The sequence below is a fragment of the Gavia stellata genome, chromosome 3 (genome assembly GCF_030936135.1).
Source record: "Gavia stellata isolate bGavSte3 chromosome 3, bGavSte3.hap2, whole genome shotgun sequence".
In the NCBI taxonomy this organism is placed as follows: Eukaryota; Metazoa; Chordata; class Aves; order Gaviiformes; family Gaviidae; genus Gavia; species Gavia stellata.
Genome location: NC_082596.1, coordinates 4,616,382 through 4,637,966, shown reverse-complemented (window position 1 = coordinate 4,637,966; position 21,585 = coordinate 4,616,382). Strand labels below are relative to the sequence as shown.

The 21,585-nt window shown below is 37.8% G+C and overlaps 1 protein-coding gene across 1 annotated transcript in view; it reads left to right on the top strand.

The window, feature by feature from the left end:
• The window catches only part of DENND3 (DENN domain containing 3), a 41,284-nt gene that overhangs the window by 5,869 nt on the left and 13,830 nt on the right, over window positions 1–21,585 (top strand). The window contains 11 exon segments of the mRNA XM_059836385.1: window positions 362–477; window positions 983–1,122; window positions 6,744–6,855; window positions 8,988–9,107; window positions 10,503–10,721; window positions 12,156–12,277; window positions 12,740–12,895; window positions 15,632–15,728; window positions 19,554–19,657; window positions 19,969–20,179; window positions 20,695–21,208. Of these exon segments, the coding sequence (XP_059692368.1) occupies window positions 362–477; window positions 983–1,122; window positions 6,744–6,855; window positions 8,988–9,107; window positions 10,503–10,721; window positions 12,156–12,277; window positions 12,740–12,895; window positions 15,632–15,728; window positions 19,554–19,657; window positions 19,969–20,179; window positions 20,695–21,208 (1,911 nt within the window).

Sequence of the window (21,585 nt, the reverse complement as noted above, 5' to 3'; positions counted from 1 at the left end):
GTATTAAGATATAACTGAAGTAGTTATGGTTTCCTCCAGGTTTAACTGCAGAAATTTTAATATGCATGTCACTATTGCAGACCTTATGAATACCTTGAAGGAAAAAAAAATTGAACAAACCCCATCTACTGTATTTTGCCACTTAAAATGCAGAATAATTCTATAATATTTTTGCTTCTTCAATAATGTGCAGCTTACAGCCTTTGTAACAACCCTTAGATCAAATGGACTGTATATGTGCATTTTAATCCCTTAAAATGAGACATTTCTCTTGAAATTAAGTGGAAATGTGCAGTATTTGTCATCAGTTGCTTTTCAAGCAGCTGTAGTTTAAAAAAAAAGGTTTCTGCCTTCATTGCAGGAGGACTTCATATAACTTCTGAATCAAAAGAGGACCACATTCATTTCCTGGTCTTCACAGATGTCTGTGGTAACAGAACATACGGTGTTGTTGCACAGTACTACCAGCCTATGCAAGTATGTTATTTAACTCATGCTTTTATTAAAACATACTAAAAGGTATAAAATAAAACAAAACACTTTGAGAATAATGTCAAGTTTAATTTATGAAATTAGTTAACAGCTATGTTTTTATCTTAGTAGGAATACAGAAGAAATCATACTTTATATTGCCATTCTAAATTAAGTACATTGGAGCAGCATTGCGTTAGGAAAAACTTTTATGGATTTCAATTAGGAGTTTTGAATGTTTAGGAGTGGACTTTGTCGCTTGGATTTTTTTTTGGTGAAGGTTGTACCCTGTGTTCTTTCGAAATACCTTTTGCACTGAAATTCTTCTTAATATGTATGTCTAAGTCTTTTAGGCTGACTGACATTTTTCTGAAGAGCTTAAGGGCGATAGGCATCCAAATCCCCTTGAAAATTAGAGGGAATTGGGTATCATATCTCTAGGGTTCTCAAGAAAATGTCAGCTATAAATTCATGATTAACATAAGGACATTAATCTGTAGTTTTCTTGCAGGATGGCTGTATTTCCTCGAATGGGCCAGCCCATTGGGAATCTGCGCAGACTGGGAAGATGCCTCTCTGTTTTGTACCATTCGCTATTTGTGTTATATCCAGATATCCATATTTTAATGCCCTCAAGGATTGTCTCTCTTGGTAAGACTTGCTATCCTGGAAATCCAGTGTTTCTCCTAGAAATAACTGTGCAGGTTTTAATACGTGAATTTGCATGATGTGGTCAGGATAGCTGCATAATGCTAGAACTGGCATTAGTTTTAAGTTATGGTAGCGTGAGATGTGTGGGAGAGGAAGACAAGAAATGTAATGTGAATGTTACCCAGACAGTAAGCGCAAGTTCTAAATATCAAGGAAATTAGTTATGATGTTGTCTTAGTTTTCTTTGAGGTTTTTGGTAAGTCTAGAAATTACTAATTTGCAGGGAACAGATTTCTCAAAGGTTTTGGGTTTTTTGGAAGAGGGTTAACTGTAATTTTGCCACGCTGGTGAAAATCGCTTTGAAAGCACAAAACAATCTTTCTAATGCACTAAATACATGTCATAAGAACGTGAATATATGTACTCATAAGCAGTTAATGACACCTTATTCTTTAACTAAATAATCGAAGTCACTTGAGGGAGTACAGTGGTTACTTGGCTGTCGTAGAACTAGCAGAGAAGGTCTTAGTGTACAGAGTGCTTCACTGGTTAGAAACACTCAAATACACAGCAACATTGAGGAGTTAAAAGATAAGTGAATGTGGGTCTGTCTTGTTATTTAGTAATTTAACTTATTTGGAGGTTATGTGTTGCTTTATTGTTAAAATCTATGTGCTTCTATTCTGAAGTGGATTAAAAACTCCTTGCATCAGGAGCCTATCTCTGTACATTGGACATTTCTGGGTAATCTTTGCTTGCAGACCTGTAGTCCAAAGGCAGAAGAGGGTTTTTTCACTAAATTCCAGTCAAGCTTTTTAGAGTCAAATTTGAAGTCAAGTGTTTTCCTTTTGTAGGTATTTGCCTCTTAGACATAAATTGAAAGATGTTAGGGTTTTAGGTTGGAGCTTGAATCTTCCAGTTTGTTCTGCCGGTGGTTGGTATGCTGAGCAGATGAGCAAGCAAGGGAGTGCTTTCTGGGTGCTAGCTGAGGTGCATCACTAGCCCCTAACCTGCCTTTGTACCAGAATGAGACCTGAGCACTCATTTCCCCACCCCATGCACCTCTTCTTCCCAATGATGTAGGCTTGGATCTGGTTGAAGCACTGTGACTGGCTTTCCCTGGTTTAGATGAAGAGAGCCCTGGAGGAACAAATAAGTGCTTTCCTCTTGGGCAATTCAGATGTTGGCTCCAAAAAAGCTGTGGTATCAGAAATGAGTCACTCTGGGAGCCCTTAAGTATGAGTGAACACACCACTGATGCTGCTCGTGCTACCTCTGCTCTGTCACTTTCAAAACATTAGTAAAGGGATTTAATGTGGACAAGGGACTTCAACATGATGGAAACTAGGTATTCACAGGTTAGTGCAAAATAAAGATGATCAGTAAAATAAAAAGGAAATGTTTGTTTCCCTTTCTCCTTTCCTGCCTAGATCACTTTTTCCACTCCTTATGTATAAGTCAATTACATCAGCTGTTGGTATTGCAGGAGCTGATTCATTGCTGCCTTTTTATAGCCTCACATCTCAAGTAAATGCTAATCTGCCTATGTAACTCTTGCAGCTATATAGCTGAGCTGTGGTGCTTTACTGCTTATATCCAGTCTTTATAATAGGATTCATGCTTCTTTTATACTGTGAACTCAGCCTGTATGAGGGCTCACTACACACTAGCTCTCCACTGGGTTGGAAATAGTATAGATTCAGCTTTACAGTTATGGTGGTCATCGGTGGTTTATATAGTATATTCATAAATGAGTAACCTCTTCTCTGAAGTGAGACATCTCTGAGCTTGGAGAAGCAGTCAATTTGCAAATGAGTTTTTAAATAGCCCGCTAAGGGAGAAGTGGAAAAATGTTCAGGAAAACCGTGGAAAATTCTAGAGGTTACAAAAATGCTTCTAGGTCTCGTATTTGTTTAGAGCAGACGGGAACCACGTAGACTTAACTCTCTAGAGATGCAAACTTCTGCCTCTGAGTGGGTATTTTAAACGTTATAATTAAACATCTCTGCTTGATCATACATAGTAGTTTTTTGCACCTATTTAAAGCATTAACGTCCAAGCTAACTACTATGGATGGCTTTTCCCTTTAAGCTGAATCTGTACTGGTTTTTGAGGGGAGTTCAGATTTATCAGTAACCTACCATCTAAGCTTTAAGTGATTTGTAAATATGTGAATAATTATAGGGGAGTTGTCAACAGGGCAGTAGCCTTCCATGTTAGTACTGCTTGTTGTCCTGGTCATTTGACAGGGGAATTTGTCATACAGTTGCACAGCTCTTCTCTCTCCTTTTTGCTGCTGCATTGGATGTAAGATGCAAGTGTGTGTAACTGTCAGGAGAGGGGGAATGCAAATGACAAAGCTGCATTTGGTGCTGGCCTTTCCCACTGTGCTGGAAACTCAACTGATTAAGTTTCCATGATATTTTCTTCCGGATTTCTTTTTTTGTGGTGTGTGTTTTTTTATTTTTTTTTAAATCTCATAATCACCACGTATTTTCCTTGATACTATTTGATATATGATTTCAGAATGTCTGCCCTTCTGTTTTTTCTTTTTTTTTTAATTTTAGAAAAAGTATTTTACTGTGCCAGAGTATACTTGAGTGGGGGGGAAAGGAAGGGGTGGAGAGGTATCGTTTTTCCTTGTTTTGGTTGTGTTACTGAAATTTTTCCACATGACATGAAACAGCTGCTGGGATGTGTGGCTATTCTGAATGGAATACAAGCAATTAGACCTCTATGATATATTTTGAGCGTAGTGCCCTGTACAGCGGGGGATGTTTCAGCTTTTTGTAACATTACAAAACATTGACATTGTTTTCTTGTAAACCAGAAACGGAGTTATCGTCATTTTGGATGCCTTAGCTGTAATCAGGTGGCCAATGGGTTAAAAATCTAATTATATGTTTTTGTTGACCGAGTGTACTCAAGTAGTAGTGCCTGGTATACTTAACAAATAATAACATGTTCACAACAGTGCACTTGTATCCTTGGTATGCTTCAGTGGTGTTTTGCAGGATGCTTCAACTGATTAATCATTCTGCGAGTCTGAGGATTTGAAAACACTTATAGGTGGTCTGAGGTCTACCAGCTTCTAGTGTATAGCCCTTTCCTCATTAGAACTAGTGGAAAAATGCTATTTGTTATTGCTGATGAAGGCCTGATGTTGAAGTAGGATCTAAAGGGGTTCTGCTTCCATTCAGGACCTTTTTGCAGCAAATGATTTAATTTTCCTCCAGAATTCTGCTGCACATAGCTTATTTTCTCCAGGACCTGCAATGTGCAGGATTGCTTATAGGTGGGGTGGTACTTGTTTTCATTCAGAAGAGTCCTCGAAAGTATTTTATTGTCATAAGCATTCCCAGATAACACCTGGGTTCCTAAACTTTTTCAAATGGCAGAGTATGGTAAAAATCACAACTGAAGGCTGAGACAAACTGAGATAGAGAGGCAATGTCAAACTACAAATCCATGTAGGTGCTTTGAATTGCAAAGGGAACTTGCAGACTTTCATCATGGTAACAAAGGTCTTCATCTTCTGTGTAGTCATAACTATAGTTATATTAGTTATTTTATAACTAATTCACATACTACTAGTGTACAGTGCTTCCAAATCCAGAACAATTTGAATGGAGCAGATGTGCATCTAGACTGTGTCACAACACTGTGGCTGTTGGATTATTTACATCATTATTTGAAAAGGGTCAGTTTTAAATTGAGAGGTTTTGGCACTTTGCACAAGTAGTTTTACCTCAATCTGTTACACTACATGAAAAGTGAAATATTCCTGGCAGTAATCTCCTTCTGGATGAACTCCCGTCTTGGATGGATGAATAGGCTCCATTCAAACAGTAAATCTTCCAACCTGTGTATTAGTCCTTTCAGCTGCCTTGAGGAAAAAGTGGAAGTGTGCAAATAGCTCACAGCATTGAGGCAGTACAAAGGACCTATTCTTAGATGTTCTTGCTTTCTGAAACATCTGTCTGTGGACAGTTAATAGAGGTAATGGAAGCTTCATAAACTCCTTAGCTCTCCGCTTTAATGTTTCAGAGATTACTTCATTTATTTCAGCAGACATTTGCGCTGCAGACCTGTCAGTTGCTATTACGTTGCATTAATGGGCACAGTGTACTGATTAGGGAGCTCTTACTGTGCTTTCAGTACATCTGCTGCTTTTTCAGCATCGGGGTCAGGTTGTTTCTGTTGTAACATTTACTGGATGTGTTGATATGTGCTTTTTGTCTCAAAAAAAAAAAAACCCTAACGAACCAACCAAAAAAAAAAAGCAGGTTTACCTATGCTGTGAAGCCACATCTGAGGCGTTACTAAATGTGACAGCGTATTTATTTAAATTGATGACTTTACTGTCTGGTTTTCTTTGATAATTCTTAAATTCCCCTCCCCCTGCTTCCTATGCGCCCCTAAATAGCTGATGGGCTTTTTGTGGATATGTGTAACAGCCTAGTACTCAGCCCAGGGCAGTTTCCAAATGTGAATTTGGTAAACTTAAATGTCGCATTAATCCGATTGAAAGCTCAGTAATATATGCCAGAATATTTTTATTCAGGAATCTAAATGCCATACACAAATATGATGTCCTGGATACTAATACACCTCTTGACCTATTCAGTTGCTTTCTAGACCACTTTCTTCCTGAAGAGCAAGCATTCTTCTGCAGGAAACCAGTAAAACTGCAAACTGAAATAAAATCTCAAGGGAGAATATAACCATACTAAGTTCCTAGTTTCTGTATATATAGATTTGCAGGCTTAAATTTCTGATTTTGTAAAGGTTTGGGGTCTTTTTTTTTTTTTGCTATAAACATGCATGTGAATCTTACATTGAACAAAATGCCCTTTCTGACTACAAATATCTAACTTCTTAATTGCTACATTTCAGAAATGCTGTTGGACTTAACAGTTTGCAGTCTTAATATCGTGTATGTTTAAATGTTCATGAATTGATCTGGCATATATAAACTGCATGACCTTTGTGGCTTTGACACAGCTAGGGTAATACAGTTCTAAAATAGAAACATTTGATAGGTTTGCACAACTGTATTTGTTCTTGGTATGGGTAGGAACAATAGCAAAGAGAAGTGTTCATGGAGGCCTAGGCCTTCCACTAAATAATGGCTCTTGCTTCACATTCCTCTGCAGTTAAGCCTGTGTCTACAACTTCTTTTTTCCTCTGATGCTGTTTCCATCCCAGAGCTGATGTCTGATGCTTGGGATGGGAGAAACACCATGGCACTGTGGTGCAGCTGTGGGTGTTTTGTTCCTCAGGCAATCTCTAGAAGACACTTCCTTTAGCTGCGTCTCACCTGTAGGTTTTCTTTGCCATCTTGAGACCCAGTGTGCCATCTGCATCCTCTGATATATATGATGCAGCAGTATTTTGTGCATGGAAGTGAAAAAAAAACACCACCACCCTGCTTCTGACACAGCAGCATCGTTAAAATTAAATGGAGTTGCTAAAGTATCTAATAAATTAGAAATTAGTTAGCTGGAATAATAGCTTCATTGCTCCTAATAATTTTTTTTAGTTCTAGGTTATCAGCAAAAAGGCTTTTTTTCTGTTTGCATGTTACTATTTATAAATCATTTTCTATAATTCAATTTCAGCTTACTAGTGCAACTGCGACCTCTCAAGGATTTAGATGTTGAGGACCACATAAAAGAATTTGCAGCAAAATTATTTTTAATACCCAGCCCGCCACCAGGACCACTCCACTTGGTAATTACCGATGCTGAATTTCATAATTACTTTAACATGATGTCTTATAAAGTACTAAGATGTTGTTTTCTAGAAATTGGGGGAAATTCTTCACTGTGAGGTCAGAGATTTTACCTGCTGATATAAAACTGATGTCAATATCTGTGCTTTCAAAATAAGGCTATGCATTATTAGTACATGAAATAATGGTGTTACCAGGGTGCGGGCTTGAGCACTGGCTTAGCAGTTGGTCATGCTGTTTAATTTTTAATACTCTTCTGGGAAGGATTTGGGTCATGCCAACTATTTACTGTCTGAGATGATGCCTGGGTAGGTCTGGGGACAGCATAATCTAGCTTTTGGTTTCTAGAGGGTCAGCCCACGTAATCTCTACTAAAAGTGGTTGGAAGCTCCGGTCTGTAACTGCTCTATAAGAGTGGAAGCTTGCCTTTCACCTGAACGGTATGCCATTGCCATCTCATTGAATACACATGTATAAACTCCAGTAAATCGTGTAACTATCACTCAGGCAAAGTGTGGGAGTTCCCTGTCTTGTGTCTGATATCGAGATGCGCTGTCTGATGCGGATGCTCATGGCTGTCATCTTGATTTGTGTGATGGGTGGACATGCAGCGGTGTGACTGAGAAGTAGCGCAGTCCCTGTGAGGGAAAAGAGGCCAAAGAAATAAGGTGCTGGAACAATGTGTACAGCTCTGGACTTGTTTTTTTCTTGTGTCTGAATGACTCTGGGGAAGCAGAACAGTGTGTAGTGGATTAAATGTTCTAGTGAGTGGATTACATGTTCTGGATTGGCTCCTGCCTGGATAAGACCTAGCTGAGAAGAGAAACTCGGATAAACATCTGTATTCAGTGTAGAAGCTGAGATGTGTGGGCTGTATTTTCTTTTTATAGCCCTTCCCAAGTCAAGCTATATGTTAGTTGAGTCAGTGATTTCAGCACTCTCTTTTTTGTCTACTGAAATGGCTTCTAGGGAAGCAGTGCTTCAGTCATGGACTTCTCTGTAGCTGCTTTCCTTGACCCTGGGATGAGGGGTTACGAGTGGAGGAAAAAATAGCATAGCTGGAAAATTGTCTGAATGATTGGCTGAACCAGCTGCTAAGTGCTGAAATATGGAGCACGTGCAGGATCTGGCCCCCAGAGATTTGAGCTGGAGTATTTGAAACACTGAAAGAGCTCATTTGTTTTGGCTTGTTCTATCTTCTTAATGTGAGCACCTATGCTCAGTTCTTTTGTTCATATTTTTTCTATTTCCTGTATGAATTTTATCAATACTTTTGATTTCCCAGTTGTATCTACAAATATAAATTCCATTATTTTATTATGCTTATAACCAAGTGTCATGGTTTAAGCCCAGCAGGCAACTAAGCACCACACAGCTGCTCGCTCACTCCCCCCAAGGTGGGATGGGGGAGAGAATCAGAAGAGTAAAAGTGAGAAAACTCGTGGGCTGAGTTAAAGACAGTTGAATAGGTAGAACAAAAAAAAAACATGTGGAGAAGCAAAGCAAAAGAAGGAATTCATTCACCACTTCCCGTCGGCAGGCAGGTGTTCAGCTATCTGCAGGGAAACAGGGCTCTATCACGTGTAACAGTTGCTCGGGAAGACAAACGCCATTACTCCGAATGTCCCCCCTTTCCTTTTTCCTTCCCCAGCTTTATATGCTGAGCATGACGTCATATGGTCTGGAATATCCCTTTGGTCAGTTGGGGTCAGCTGTCCCGGCTGTGTCCCCTCCCAACTCCTTGTGCACCCCCAGCCCACTCACTGGTGGGGTGGGGTGGGGTGAGGAGCAGAAAAGGCCTTGACTCTGTGTAAGCCCTGCTCAGCAGTCACTAAAACATCCCTGCAAGTTTAATTCTGTTAAAAGAATATATATACACACACACATTTTTAAAGTTTTGTTGGCTAAATAACCTATGAGAATGAAAGGAGACAAAGTCCACATTAATCGTTCAAGCTATGTCTCTTAATATTTCCGTCTCTTTCTATTTAAATTTTCTGCAGTATGCAAACATCTGTCTTCTTGGTCTCAATTAATGTTAATGTTTTGTAGTTGGAACTAAAATCGCAAATTAAATGTGTCATGGGAACATTTTCATTAAGAAGCAAATGGAAAACATCTGTTATTACAGGTATTTAATATGAAACCACTTCAGATAATAATTCCTTCACGAGAGGATCCGGACAGTCCAATGATTGACTTAGATCTTCATCTTCCATTGCTGTGTTTCAAGCCAGAACAGGTGCTGCAGGTAAAACTAACTGATACTTTAGAATGTGTTAGAGATTGACAGTACTGGTAATTTGTAGTTTAAAAAAAATCAGGTTATTTAGTTACCCAAAAAACATTATAAACCCAGGAATTCAGAATAGTGTTAGTTCTGCATATTAGAGATATGGCACAATAAAATATACTTCTTATTAAGCTGTTTTGTTATTTATAGACCAGATTAGATTAAGTCATGTTGGATTTCTTTCTCCTGTGGTTTAGGAATAGGTGCTAAATTTCTTAAGAGTATATTTTAAGATAAAAATGCCCAAGCTGATTGACAGATTTTCTTTTGAATTCTCATTACCCGCATTTCTACAAGATTCAAAAGAAACTTTTTCATGTGTAAGAAAGGGACCTGTAGGATGGGTTGGTAACAGTTGGCACTCTCATATAAATAAAATGTAAATGGTGTAGAAAGACAAGAAAATACAAAAAGCTATTTGCAAAGAATTTTTTTCAATGCTTCATAGAATTGTACAAAAATTTTGGTTTGGAGCATCCTTTTGTAGGTTTCCTGATCCAACTCCCTGCTCAAAGGCCACCTGTGAATTTGAATTAGGTTGCTCAAGGTCATCAGTATTATTGGTGCTGCTTGTAAACCTCCTCAGTCCTGAATGTAGGTAGTACTGGCTTATTTTTTTGGATTCTGCCCACATGCGCATGTTATGAATAGAGCTATCTCAAATCCTAAATGGTCCTCTGCAACTGGTGCATCTTGAGCATGGAGTTTTATGTGTTAGCACCTCTGTAAGATGTCCCATGTGTGCCATTAAGTCTTCTTGGCTTGAGTTCATCCCACCTAACTTGAGGCATCTGAGTTTGGTGCTTAGATGCCGTTGGGTCCCTTTCTATCAGTGGAAAAGGGTGGGCATCTCCAGACAGCTTCCTGAATTGCTCTGTGAAAGCACTGCTCTCCAGTGGTACTATCAGGAATGTGACTAGCTAGAGTCTTGAATAGATGTTTGGCTGAGATGTCCAAAACCTAAATAGTCTTTGTGTTCATCATCAAAGACAGGTTTGCTTATATTCTTCATCTGGGTACTTTTTACAGGCATTTAACAGTCTAATACTGTGAAAGAAAGGCAACAGGTCTTCTCAGTAATTCCAGCTAAATCCTAGCCTCATGGACTTTGGTGGGAAAACTCTCATTGACTTTCAGTGTCAATTAACTTTTCTCTCCTTTTCTGTTTTCCTCTCTTCTTAATTTTATAAGAATCCTTAAGTGGACATTATTTCAATTTATAAATATGTAAGGCAGCTATTAGAAAACAGAACTTGTGAGGTTGAGTTTCGCAAGCAGATGAAATATTTGTGCATATCTAGTATGTTCTGAATATAACTCTTGGTAAATGTTTAGCATTTTCTTTTTTTTCAGATTATGACCTGTATTTTGACTGAGCAGAGAATGGTTTTCTTCTCTTCTGATTGGGCTCTGTTGACACTTGTTGCTGAATGCTTTATGTTGTACCTTCATCCTCTTCAGTGGCAACACACTTTTGTGCCTATTCTGTCACGTCAAATGCTGGATTTTGTAATGGCCCCAACATCTTTTCTTATGGGATGTCATATTGATCATTTTGAAGAAGTTAGCACGGTATGTTTTAGACAATTACCACTCTTGCTTTCACTTGCAGTGCATTTGTCCCCTTACTTCTTTCAGATGCATCTAGAAACTTGCTTTTGTTATTTAGGTGTGCGAGAAGTGAAGAAATTGAAAGTAATGGAACCGTACTGATGTGACCACTGGCTTATTGGAAAAAAACTTATTGATGTATCCCTTACCTTTCTTTTCTTTGCAGGATAATATCATGATTTTTGTGACTTCAACTTTCATTTGGGGAAAAATTCTACTTACATGTCCTTTGTATAGTACAGATAGTTTCCCTTCAGATCGATGAGGTTATGTTTTTGCTCAGAGTTGTGGGGGATTAAGTAGGTGGCTTTTCCAGGTGTCTGGGTTAAGAATTGAGCATGTGCTTGAAAATACTCTAATGATGCTGCTGTTCCCCATAGTGAAATATTTAGCAAAATAAGAATGAAAAAGCAATGATGTAAAGAATATAATCTCACAATTTTTCTGAGGGCTTTTTTGTCATCTTTTTTCAGAATCTTATTTAACTAAGCCTCTTTCAATGGGTAATATTAATCTTGGTTACCCAAAAAGATTTAAGAAAAACTCAGCTTTGTAGTGGAGGGCTAATGTGAATATACTTTTTTGAGGGTGTCACATGCGGTTTCTCCAAGTGTTCAAAAGCAAACACAGAAAAATTGTGTAAATTTGTATTAGATGAATCCATCTAATTATAAGTCAAACTGAGACTGGTTCATCTAGGCAAGTCCAAAAACCAAAGAATTAAGTTAAAATGAAGCAGATAAATATTTATTTTAGTTAGCGGTAAGATGATGTCACTATCAGAAATAAGTACCGATTAGAGAACACACTTTGAGATAATTTGAAAGATTTTGTGTTTTGCTTATAGTATACACTGTGTTGCAGTCTGATCTTTAAGGTTATTAAAATCGCAGACTGAGAGGTCAGCATGGGCTTTACCTCCCTGTGACTTTTTGTGCATTAGCATGTGTTTCTTTCTGTGTTTGAGACTAATATATAAACCCTCCCTCCCTCGCTGTCATTCCATAGGGTAAGTACAGCAGCACATGCTGAATGGAGAAAGCTTTCTGGGAGCTTCTTTGTGTACATATGTATGGTTTTGTACATATCTTCATAATGTATACCTTTTCAAGGATGGGCTTAGAGATCCAGTAGTAATTTAATACTACATGAAGCGCATACTAGGTTACCAAATGTTTATGTACTGAGACTAATATCTATTAATATAATGACTTTTTTTTCTTGAAAGTAGTTGTTTAGTTATCCATATGATCTAGTTGGGGGAAAAAAAATCAATCCTTTTTTGGTTTACCTTCTTGCTGAAATAGTTCATTGTCTGAGGAGTACCTAAAGGAGAGGTGAATGTTTTTACAATATAAGTATATTGATAGTAATTCTATTTTATTTTGTTAAAAGGAAACTGAAGACTTAATTCTAATTAATATAGATAATGGCGATATTACACATTCAAAAATGGCTGAAGACGAACCTGAAATTCCAGATGTTCCAGCGCAAGCAGCGGAAACTTTCATAAAAAGGTAAAAAGATGTTGAAGTTGTGTTTATCTTAGTGCATAAATCATGCTTAACCCTGTTTCTAAATTTTTTATTTTGTATTATTAATTATATTATTTCACTCATAAAAAACCACTGTATTTGATAAGGGCAAATTGAAAATTTCAATTAATAAAGAGGTAACATTAAGCAGTTGTAATCATAATCATATTATTTTGCAATGCCTGGAATGCTTGTTTGTTTTTTATTACTGATACTGATTATTCTCTGAACTTTGCTGTTCTTTACACAGAAGACTGAGTACACTGTGATTTACATGTACTAGTAAGACTTCCAGGAATCTTGTTAGCTTGTCAACACTTGCAAATCAATCTTGCACTTTCTCTAGCTGTAAGATGCGTGAGGCCTAAATGACTCTTTCTTTACAAGGTATGGAAAAAATCATTGGTTTTAGTATGTAACTTGATAATTTTGTCCTCTGTGTAGAGTGGAGAGTCTTCAGCTGCATTATGATCTAGAGCTCTGCCATCTCCGAGCCAGCACAGATCTTGGTGAACTCCAAATGCGTAGAAGGGCTTGGCAACAGAAACTGAATACAGAAGTTCAGCAAACAACTTTGCAGTTAATTGTTAATATCTTCAGGTGAGTGGATGTAGTATTTTTTGTTATATGAGCATATGGTACTGGTTAAGACATTTCCACTGCCACTGAAAATATTCTTTATTTTGTCTTACTTTTATAGATATTTTGTAAGTCTCTTTAAGTTTTGTGAGGGAATGTGAGAAGGAGGTCGTGCTATCCTGCTGGAATATCAATAATTAATTTATTCAGGTACACATACATTGCTACGACATCTTAGATAAAACTGTTCTAATTTTGAACCTCTGTGCCTCTTGTATGAAGATTACAGGAAGAGAAGTGCAATCCTCACATTTCGTAATTAGCAAAAGCTTAAGGCCCAGTAGGGATATTAATTTGTAACTGGAAACACTCTTAGTCACTCCTGTTAGAGAAAAATAAATTTGAACTGCGACAGGGTTGAAGAGCTGAAAGCAGGATCGGCAATTCAGAACACTTGGGTGTGTTTTGGCTAACTGTACAAATTCTTAGAAGGGATGAGATAACTGGAGATTGCAACCACGAGAGAATGAAGGAGGGAGAGGAGCTGTTTCAGCTCAAGCACAGCGTTGGCACAAGAACTTCTGGGTATTTGCTGTGGTTTGGGAGTGACATTTTAATAATGATGTGGAGTAGGTTGTTTTGTGGGGGTTCGTTCCCCCCCCCCCGAATAAGGTCCAGCTATGCTAATTTTTCTTGTTTCTTAACCTAATCTAATGTGCTGATACCCACAGTTGCTTTATGTGGGTGCTGTTTGTAAATCCTGCCATTATTTGCTTGTATTTGGGGAGGGAATGGAAGTGTGGTAGGTGATTTGTACAAAAAAAAAGTACAGCAAATGGATGGCTGGTTTGCATATGCTTCATTTCTTTTTACATAGATACTAACATATTTGACCATGAAAATGTGCCTGCCTGGTATTTCTAAAGAATCTGGTTGTATGGGCAGAGGTTTGCAAACAGCTGTGCAGATAACCATCCCCAGCTATTTCTTACTGCCTCTTGCTGGAGGTAGTGTTCCCCTTTGGATCACCTACCGAATTGCTCACAAGAATTCTCCCTAACACTTTCGGTCAGAAGGTGCTGGGTTAATTTATATAGTCCAAATACCCACTTGCTTTTGTTGGATCAGCTTGGGGAGTGTTCATACAAGTGGCTGGGCCCTCCAGGGGGACAATAGCTGCTGGGTATGGAGGATAGAACAGACTTTACAGCTAGCACAGCTGGATGAAGAAAATGAAATGCATTTACAACCTGATGTGCTACCACTGTGGGATTTGGTGGATTTCAGTGTTTGGCAACAGTATGTTCCAGATAAAGATGAGGAGAAATGCATTTTGCTGCTAACAGCTTGAACTCTTTAACGCACTAAATGCTTGGCTACAAAAAATGAGCAGATGCTTTGCTCTCTAAGAGATAATATGTTTTGCAAAGGGGTTGATTCTTTTCTTGCTTTCTTTCTCCTTTCCTTCAAACTTTCTTTCTTTGTTCTTTTTTTCAGCCTTGTTTCTTCTATCTTCTAATGCTATATCTACCGGCATCCAGGAGTGAAGGAAAGTAAATCTCTGATGCAATTGTGCTGCCAGTTGCTACTGTCTTCATTGAAGCACTGTAGTATTTTTGTGTGTGTGGAGGTTCCATGTTTAAAGCAAACAGTGCTAAATTACGTAGAATTATGTAGAACTACATACTCTTACTAACCATCTTTTTTCTGAACCCATACGGCTTGATAAACTGGTAATGGGCTTTTATCACTGATTTATGAAAGACAAAGGATGTATAGGCCTTCTGTCAGGTCTATGCATGGGTATGAGATTCCCCTTTTGTACTTACATTCAGATTTTAGCTCACCAAACTATTTTCTTCGTTCACATGTTTTAATGGGAATTTCTTATTCCTCAATACCCAGCGTAAGTAGATGAAATAAGAGATAATAAAAGGAGCCCTGATTTAGCCACTTGCACATATCTAGCTTAAATAACTGAAATAATCTTTTCTTACTCAGAGACTTCAGTTCAGAGAACAGTTTTTTTTCTGAAAAACTCCCCCTTTCTGCTCCTGAAACAACCTTTTCTGGCTCACCTTTAGGGCACAGAAGATATTATTGATGTCTGGTTTTCCAGGGGTAGTATAGGGCCCCTGCTGCCTGCTGTGCCCATGCATATACTAAAATATGCATCAGTTCTTTATCTCGCTTTCTCTTTTATTTCAATAGTTCTGTCTCTTTAGTTTAACACAATTTCCAGCTATTGCTGGCTTGATGAGCAGAGTTTGAAAGTGCAGCAAAAAGTTGCATAATCTATACTATTTCATGTGTATGTTACAGATGCAATGTAATGGGACAGTGTGAGGTCAGATCGCATCTTTCAAGTTGCCTATGCGGATAAGTACACTTGTGTCTTTAGTGCTCCACATGGGCTGTGTGTGATTCAGGAACTGTGTATGTAAATGTAATTCCAGGGTTGGAGCTTAAGTCATGACTTAAATATATAGATTCTCCTCTGTGGGTTACTAAAATTGATCCCGCAGACTCTAAGTGAATTTGCTGATTTGAAATGGCAGTAGGTAGGCTGTCTTACTTATAAGAGGTTGCATTCTTTTTCTAGGATTCAGTAACTCAGACTTGCTCATTAAAACTGAGTTTGCCTTCTGATGCTGCAGTGTATTTCTAGTAGTACCAGTGGGCTGCTGCTACTGCAAAAGTACAATTTGCTTACACATCTCCAAGCATATTTATCTATTTATTTATTTTTGTCTCCAGGGAGGTAAAAGACCATCTAAATTATGAACATAGAGTGTTTAACAGTGAAGAATTTCTGAAAACAAGGGCAATCGGAGACCAGCCATTTTACAAAAAGGTGAATTCAGTGTTAAATATGTTGTACTTCTCTGTTATTAATCTGTATTTCAGGATTAATGCCAAAAATTAATAGAATGGTCACAGTTTGGTCTGTGTGGTGTTGAACCACCAACTTTCACAGAATGCTTTACCAAATTTATTTTATTTAATTTACTATAAACAGATAAATAGTAGACAGCATTTTGGAGAGCAAGGTACTATGTAATTCCAGAGCAAATTAAATGTAATTCCTTGAGGGTGAAGTTAACCTATGGCAGATGGTCAGTAAAGCTACATCTAAACTGTATTTTAAGCACAGGCACCTGTCCAAACTGTTTGGACCGAAGCCCATACATAGACATGGGTTTTCAGCAAGCCTGTGAGCACAGCAGGAGGGAGCTTAAATGACAGAAATCAAAGTACCAGCTTTATCTGCAGCCTGAGCAACAGGGCATGGAGTTGACGATGCCTGCTTGGCTCCAGGCCATGCGCCTGTTTCCCTCAACGAGTCACAGTGAATGCACGATGCTGACTCTGAGCACGTGAGTGGCACTGGTGTCCTTAGGGCCTGCGGTGTGACGTAGCATGCGGGACATGGGTTGATTTAGCTTACATGTGCTTTACCAGGTAGAATAATCGTAGATTACTTTTATGTGCTGGTGAAGGCCATGAAGTAATACTCAAATAGCGCATAGCCTCGGGCCAGGCCCAATAGTGCTGGAGGCTAAACGACGACCTGAAATCCCCACTTAGTTTTTCTTAGCCTTTCTGCTAACTCAGCTTATCAGATGCTTATCTGAGATTGAAACCCTGTAGGGGCATGGAGTTTTTCCCATACAAGCCCTGAGCCCCTTTTGCATCTGCCCTGATCGGCTTGATCCTTCCGTTAGCGTAAGCTTGATCTGCTGAAGCTCCAAAATTACTCTGTTTTCACCCAGTGTATGCAGTGAAGTGAACCAGGTTTTTATGAAGGATGCAGTCTGTTTTCCTCTGGAGCACAGAGAGTACTGGTGCATAAGTCTGCCTTTTATGTAATGGCTTTGTATATTCTAAGGAAATGGGGTGGGTTTAATTTCCTCATTAAAAGGAGAGTGTCTTTATCACCAGACTGTAGGATTTAGAGCAGTTCTTCATGCCCTTGGTGGAGGATTATTACTGATCGTCAAAGGTTGGAGATTCTTTGGGTGAGAAGGAGGGAGAAAGGAAGGGGGAACAGAAGGAAAAGAGCAGGGAGAGAAAGAGACCAAGAGTACGCAGGTTCCTGTAAGAGTATCTTTCAGTGTTAGGGTACTTTGCCCAGAAGTGGGCAGGTTGAGAGTTTCATCCTTGCTGTTATTTTACATTAAACTGTTTGCACCCAATTAAATTAATATTTGCTTTCAAAGAATTAAACTAAACTGTTGTGGATGTGAGAAACAGAATTTACATGTTTTGAGGCTTTGTGTCTAGCCATGTACAGTGTTCTACAAGAATTTGGTCTTGACACAGCAAGCCAACATCCAAAGTTATAAACTCTTGTGATATTTTTTTTAAGTGTTATGATTATTAACTAAATAAAAAGTTTACCTTACTTAAATGAAAAAATAATTGTTTAGAAGACTGTAACCCTAAACTGGGAGTGTCTATGGTCAATACCTGATTTCTGAAGGGATGCAAGACAACTTTCTCACCTTCTTGCACCCTTTGGTACAATTTACATAGTAGTTTTTAACAGAGACTTTATTAAGTAGCTTCTTATTCTAACCAACTGTAAGACATGTTGTGCTGTTATTTAAGCTTCTCAAAGGTAAAATATTATTGAGCTGTGTCTTCACTTTTTGTGATACTATAACTTGTTTAACAAACCTGTGGGTCAAAGCAAAGGTTTAACAAGGAACGTAAGAAAGTGCATCTGCCATTTTACATTCGCTTTTAATTATGTTCCATGGGTGCATATGAAAGTTACAGAGGTTTCCTTTGCCACTAGAATTTGGTGGTTGGCTCTCTGGAGTAACTGTTTTATACCTGGCAAAAAGATCTGTTTATTAACATCAACAGGCCATGGTTGATAACACCTGTTTTGTTTCCTGCTTCAAACATATGATAAGAAAAGTTTCTGAACATCAGTTTAAAGGAGATGTCAGTATATGGAGGAATGATCAGAAAAGTATCTCATTTTACTTAAGCAGTAGTCACCAAACGTGACAGAATATCTGGCAATTCAAAGATAACAAACCGATGAATCCTAAATAGGAAATAGTGTTTGTTGGATAAAGCTTCCAACACTAGCAAGCATTCTTAAAAACAAACAAACAAAAAGGAAAAATTAAAAAGAGCCTATTAATATGTCATCAAGAGAGAAATTAATCAGAAATGTTCTGACCAGGATTTCAAATGAGTAGAAATAATTAAAATATTTTTAGTAGCAGTTTCTAATGCTATAAATGAAATAGTGGCAATTTCATTAGTTGAAATTTTAAAGTTCATCTAACATTCAGATGTGCACATTTAAGAAGAGCTTTGAGTAGTTGACTCACTTAAATACTAAATAACAGAGTGGCAGGTTTGCTTTCAAGTAAATCTTAGAAGATAACACAATATGGAATAGTCACTAGTGGTATCTAGATTTGTATTAAGAGTACTCCAAAAAAACATTAGAAAGGACTCTCTTAGTTCCTGCAGCTTGTCATCTCCTGTACCTACAACTGCCAACAAAATATGCCATCTACTGGAGAAATACTTAAAAGCAGAAATCTTTTGTAGATGCCATTTTACAGGATACTTCGCAAATGGATTGATAAGAGGCATCCTGAATAAGAACGACCTATTTGTTGGTGAAATATTTCCATTAATTTCAGAGTACCTAGATTACTTACTTATGAATCTTTCTCATTTGCTTTTTAAAAACATCATAGAAATACACGGATGTCTGATCAGTGAGTTTTTTGGGTTGCTGGGTTTTTTTTGGTACTGTGATAAACTCCAAGACTAACAAGGGTAGTTTAGGCAAGCATCTGGGATATATCATTAATCAAAGTAATTTTTCGTAGTTACATTCAAAGATACAACTGTCTTTCCGTTAGTAAGTTTCTAAAGGCTGGAGGCTGTGTAAACATAAAGACAGGATTCCTAATTATAACAATATTGTCTCCTGATGAAGTTTGCATTTGATTTGCTGAACAGATTAGTTTTCTGAATTGTTTATTTCAAACAATACTAAAAGCCCTGTGCTAGAACTAACATTTATATAGTACACATGTTGTATTGTCTCAAATCCTAGCTTTCATCTTCTTTTAATTTGCAATGGTGGGACATGGTAGCTTTCCACTCTTTTTAATTCATACTTGGCATTTTTTTATGGTGTCTGCTATCCTAAAAGTAGCAATCTGACCTTTTAGAAGTTATTTCTGGATGACACCACAATAATTACCTGAGCAGGGAACAATTTTGGGGGTTACCAGGAGAAAAGATAACTCACTTATCTTTTCAGTTTGATGGCATAATGTTAATTTAGAAACCATAGACAATATTATCAGCACTTAGTTATAGGCAGAAAATATACTGTTAGACTTGTAGCTAAAACTTACTGTTTTGCTCAGTATTTCTCATTTTTTGTTTGGTTTCATCTCTTGGAGGGCGGTCTGAGGTTACTGTTTGCTACTAAGCAAGTATCATGAAAGGACAGAAGGTGAATGGAAACTGAGTTAGTTCTCTTTTATTGAAGCTTTCAAATATTTTTGGGTTTGTGATTGCTAAATTGGAAGTTCTCAGCTTTGCATATGTAAAGGTAATAAAAATGAGCAAAATGTGCTAATAAAAATGTGATTTGTAAATGATCCGCAGTTAACCAGTTTGTGTCTCACAGGTTTTAGAGACCTACATGTTTCACTCTTTTCTTAAAGCTCGTCTGAACAGAAAGATGGATGCTTTCGCTCGACTTGAGTTGAGTACCCAGTCTGAAGAGGATAGGTAAAGTTTTCTCATTCCTTATTCTGCTTTTGAATCTTCTATTGACATCAGTGATAAAAGTCCATTTGACTCTATTGATATGAGATCAGGTCATCTATGAACAAAATTATGACTAATTGGTAGGCCATTTTATTAAGATTACTGTAAAAGGGTGATATGAACATGTCCAGCCATGGCTGTTGAAATTTTAAATGGGTACTGTAATTGTAATTTAATACTATCATACGGAAGAAAATAAAATCAAGTAGTAATTTAGTGTGTATGTGTACCGGGTTTTAAAACTAGTTATGTATTTTTTTTATTTTTCTCAGATTAAACTTGATGTTTCATACCCCAAGAAGACTGACTATGGAGAAAATGGCTTCTAAACGATTTAATCCACAGCACATGATTAGTAGGCGTATGGTAATCAGTATGCCTAATCTGCAAGATATCAAGCTGCCAGAGGGCCCTACTAGAAATTCCTCACTTCGAAGAATAGAAACAGGTGTTGGTAAGGGAAGAATGTGTTGAACAAATACAGTGTCTTTTCTGTTGCCTTTATGGGTGACATCACTGAATAATTTTCACAGAAACTCTCAGATGCGGGAAACAAATGGTGAGCTGGGTCATTTTGAGCTGGGGCCTGTCTGTGCTTCTCCTTGCATGTTAAATCAGTCTGTACCCTGCTGTAAGTTTTGCTGTACCACAGAAGCCTGATTGGTCACAATAGGATTGATATTAGAGATTTTCTTCCTGAGTCACTAACCATGTTCAGTCCTCACCAACCTTATGTCCAGTTCTCCACTAGCTTTAAACATAGAATTTATATTATCGGATTAGGGAATATTCTGATAATAAGGATGACGGACATAAAATTGTATATTTGTGTCCCTAGCACAACTATAATCTTGCTTGACTTGCATGCGATGTAATAGCTGTGAAGATGGGTATTCTTTTTGATGTTTGTTGTATTGCTGGTTGTGAAGATACTCGTACTTTTACTCACTGCTTATACTGGTCAATGTACGTTTGTTTGTTTGTTTTTAGCTGTGAAGATGCCCTCCAAATCAGTCAGTACATTCAAAATACCAGAAATTCACTTTCCTCTGATGTTCCAGTGTGTTCATTCCTACTATACAGACTTCTTCAACCATCTCAGCAAAGCTATAAATACCTTACCACCTGACAACTCAGCATTGCTGGCGAGGTACTTCTACCTCCGGGGACTTATTAGCTTGATGCAGGGGAAACTACTAAATGCACTTTCTGACTTTCAGAACCTAGATAAAACAGACTTAAGAATTTTCCCTACCGATCTTGTAAGAAAAATAGTGGAAACCATGCCTCCTTCGGAGCGTTCTCAAGCAGACCGCAAACCCGAGCTGAAGAAGCTGATAAGTCGAGTGATGGAAAAACAAAGAGAAGTTATGAAGGTAGACGACCATGTAAAAAATTTTGAATTGCCAAAAACACACATGCAACTGGATGATTTTGTGAAGCGAATCCAGGAATCTGGGATTGTCAAAGATATAGACACTATACATCGGTTATTTGATGCCCTAACAGTAGGTAAGTATAAGGTACATTTTTAGTGACCATCTGCATTGGTGCAATGACAATTTCAAACTGTTTTTGTTTTTTTTACGAACCCAAATAAAATTTTTGTCTCCAGTTGTTTTTAATTATTATTCAGCATTTTCTGGGCCTCTTAAAAACTCACAATATGTGAGCTTTATGGAAAATTTTATTTAAATAGGATAATTATGGAGAATAGATTTATGTGTACAAGAATGTCTATACTTCATCCGCAATAAAGGCAAGGAATCTACTTACATTTGGGCATGCAACATAATACAATTTTTCAGGTTTGGTAGGTGAGGTAGTTTTGTGATCTGATGGTGTGCAGTTCTGTTTTGGCTTAGATTGTGCTAATGGAAAATACCTCT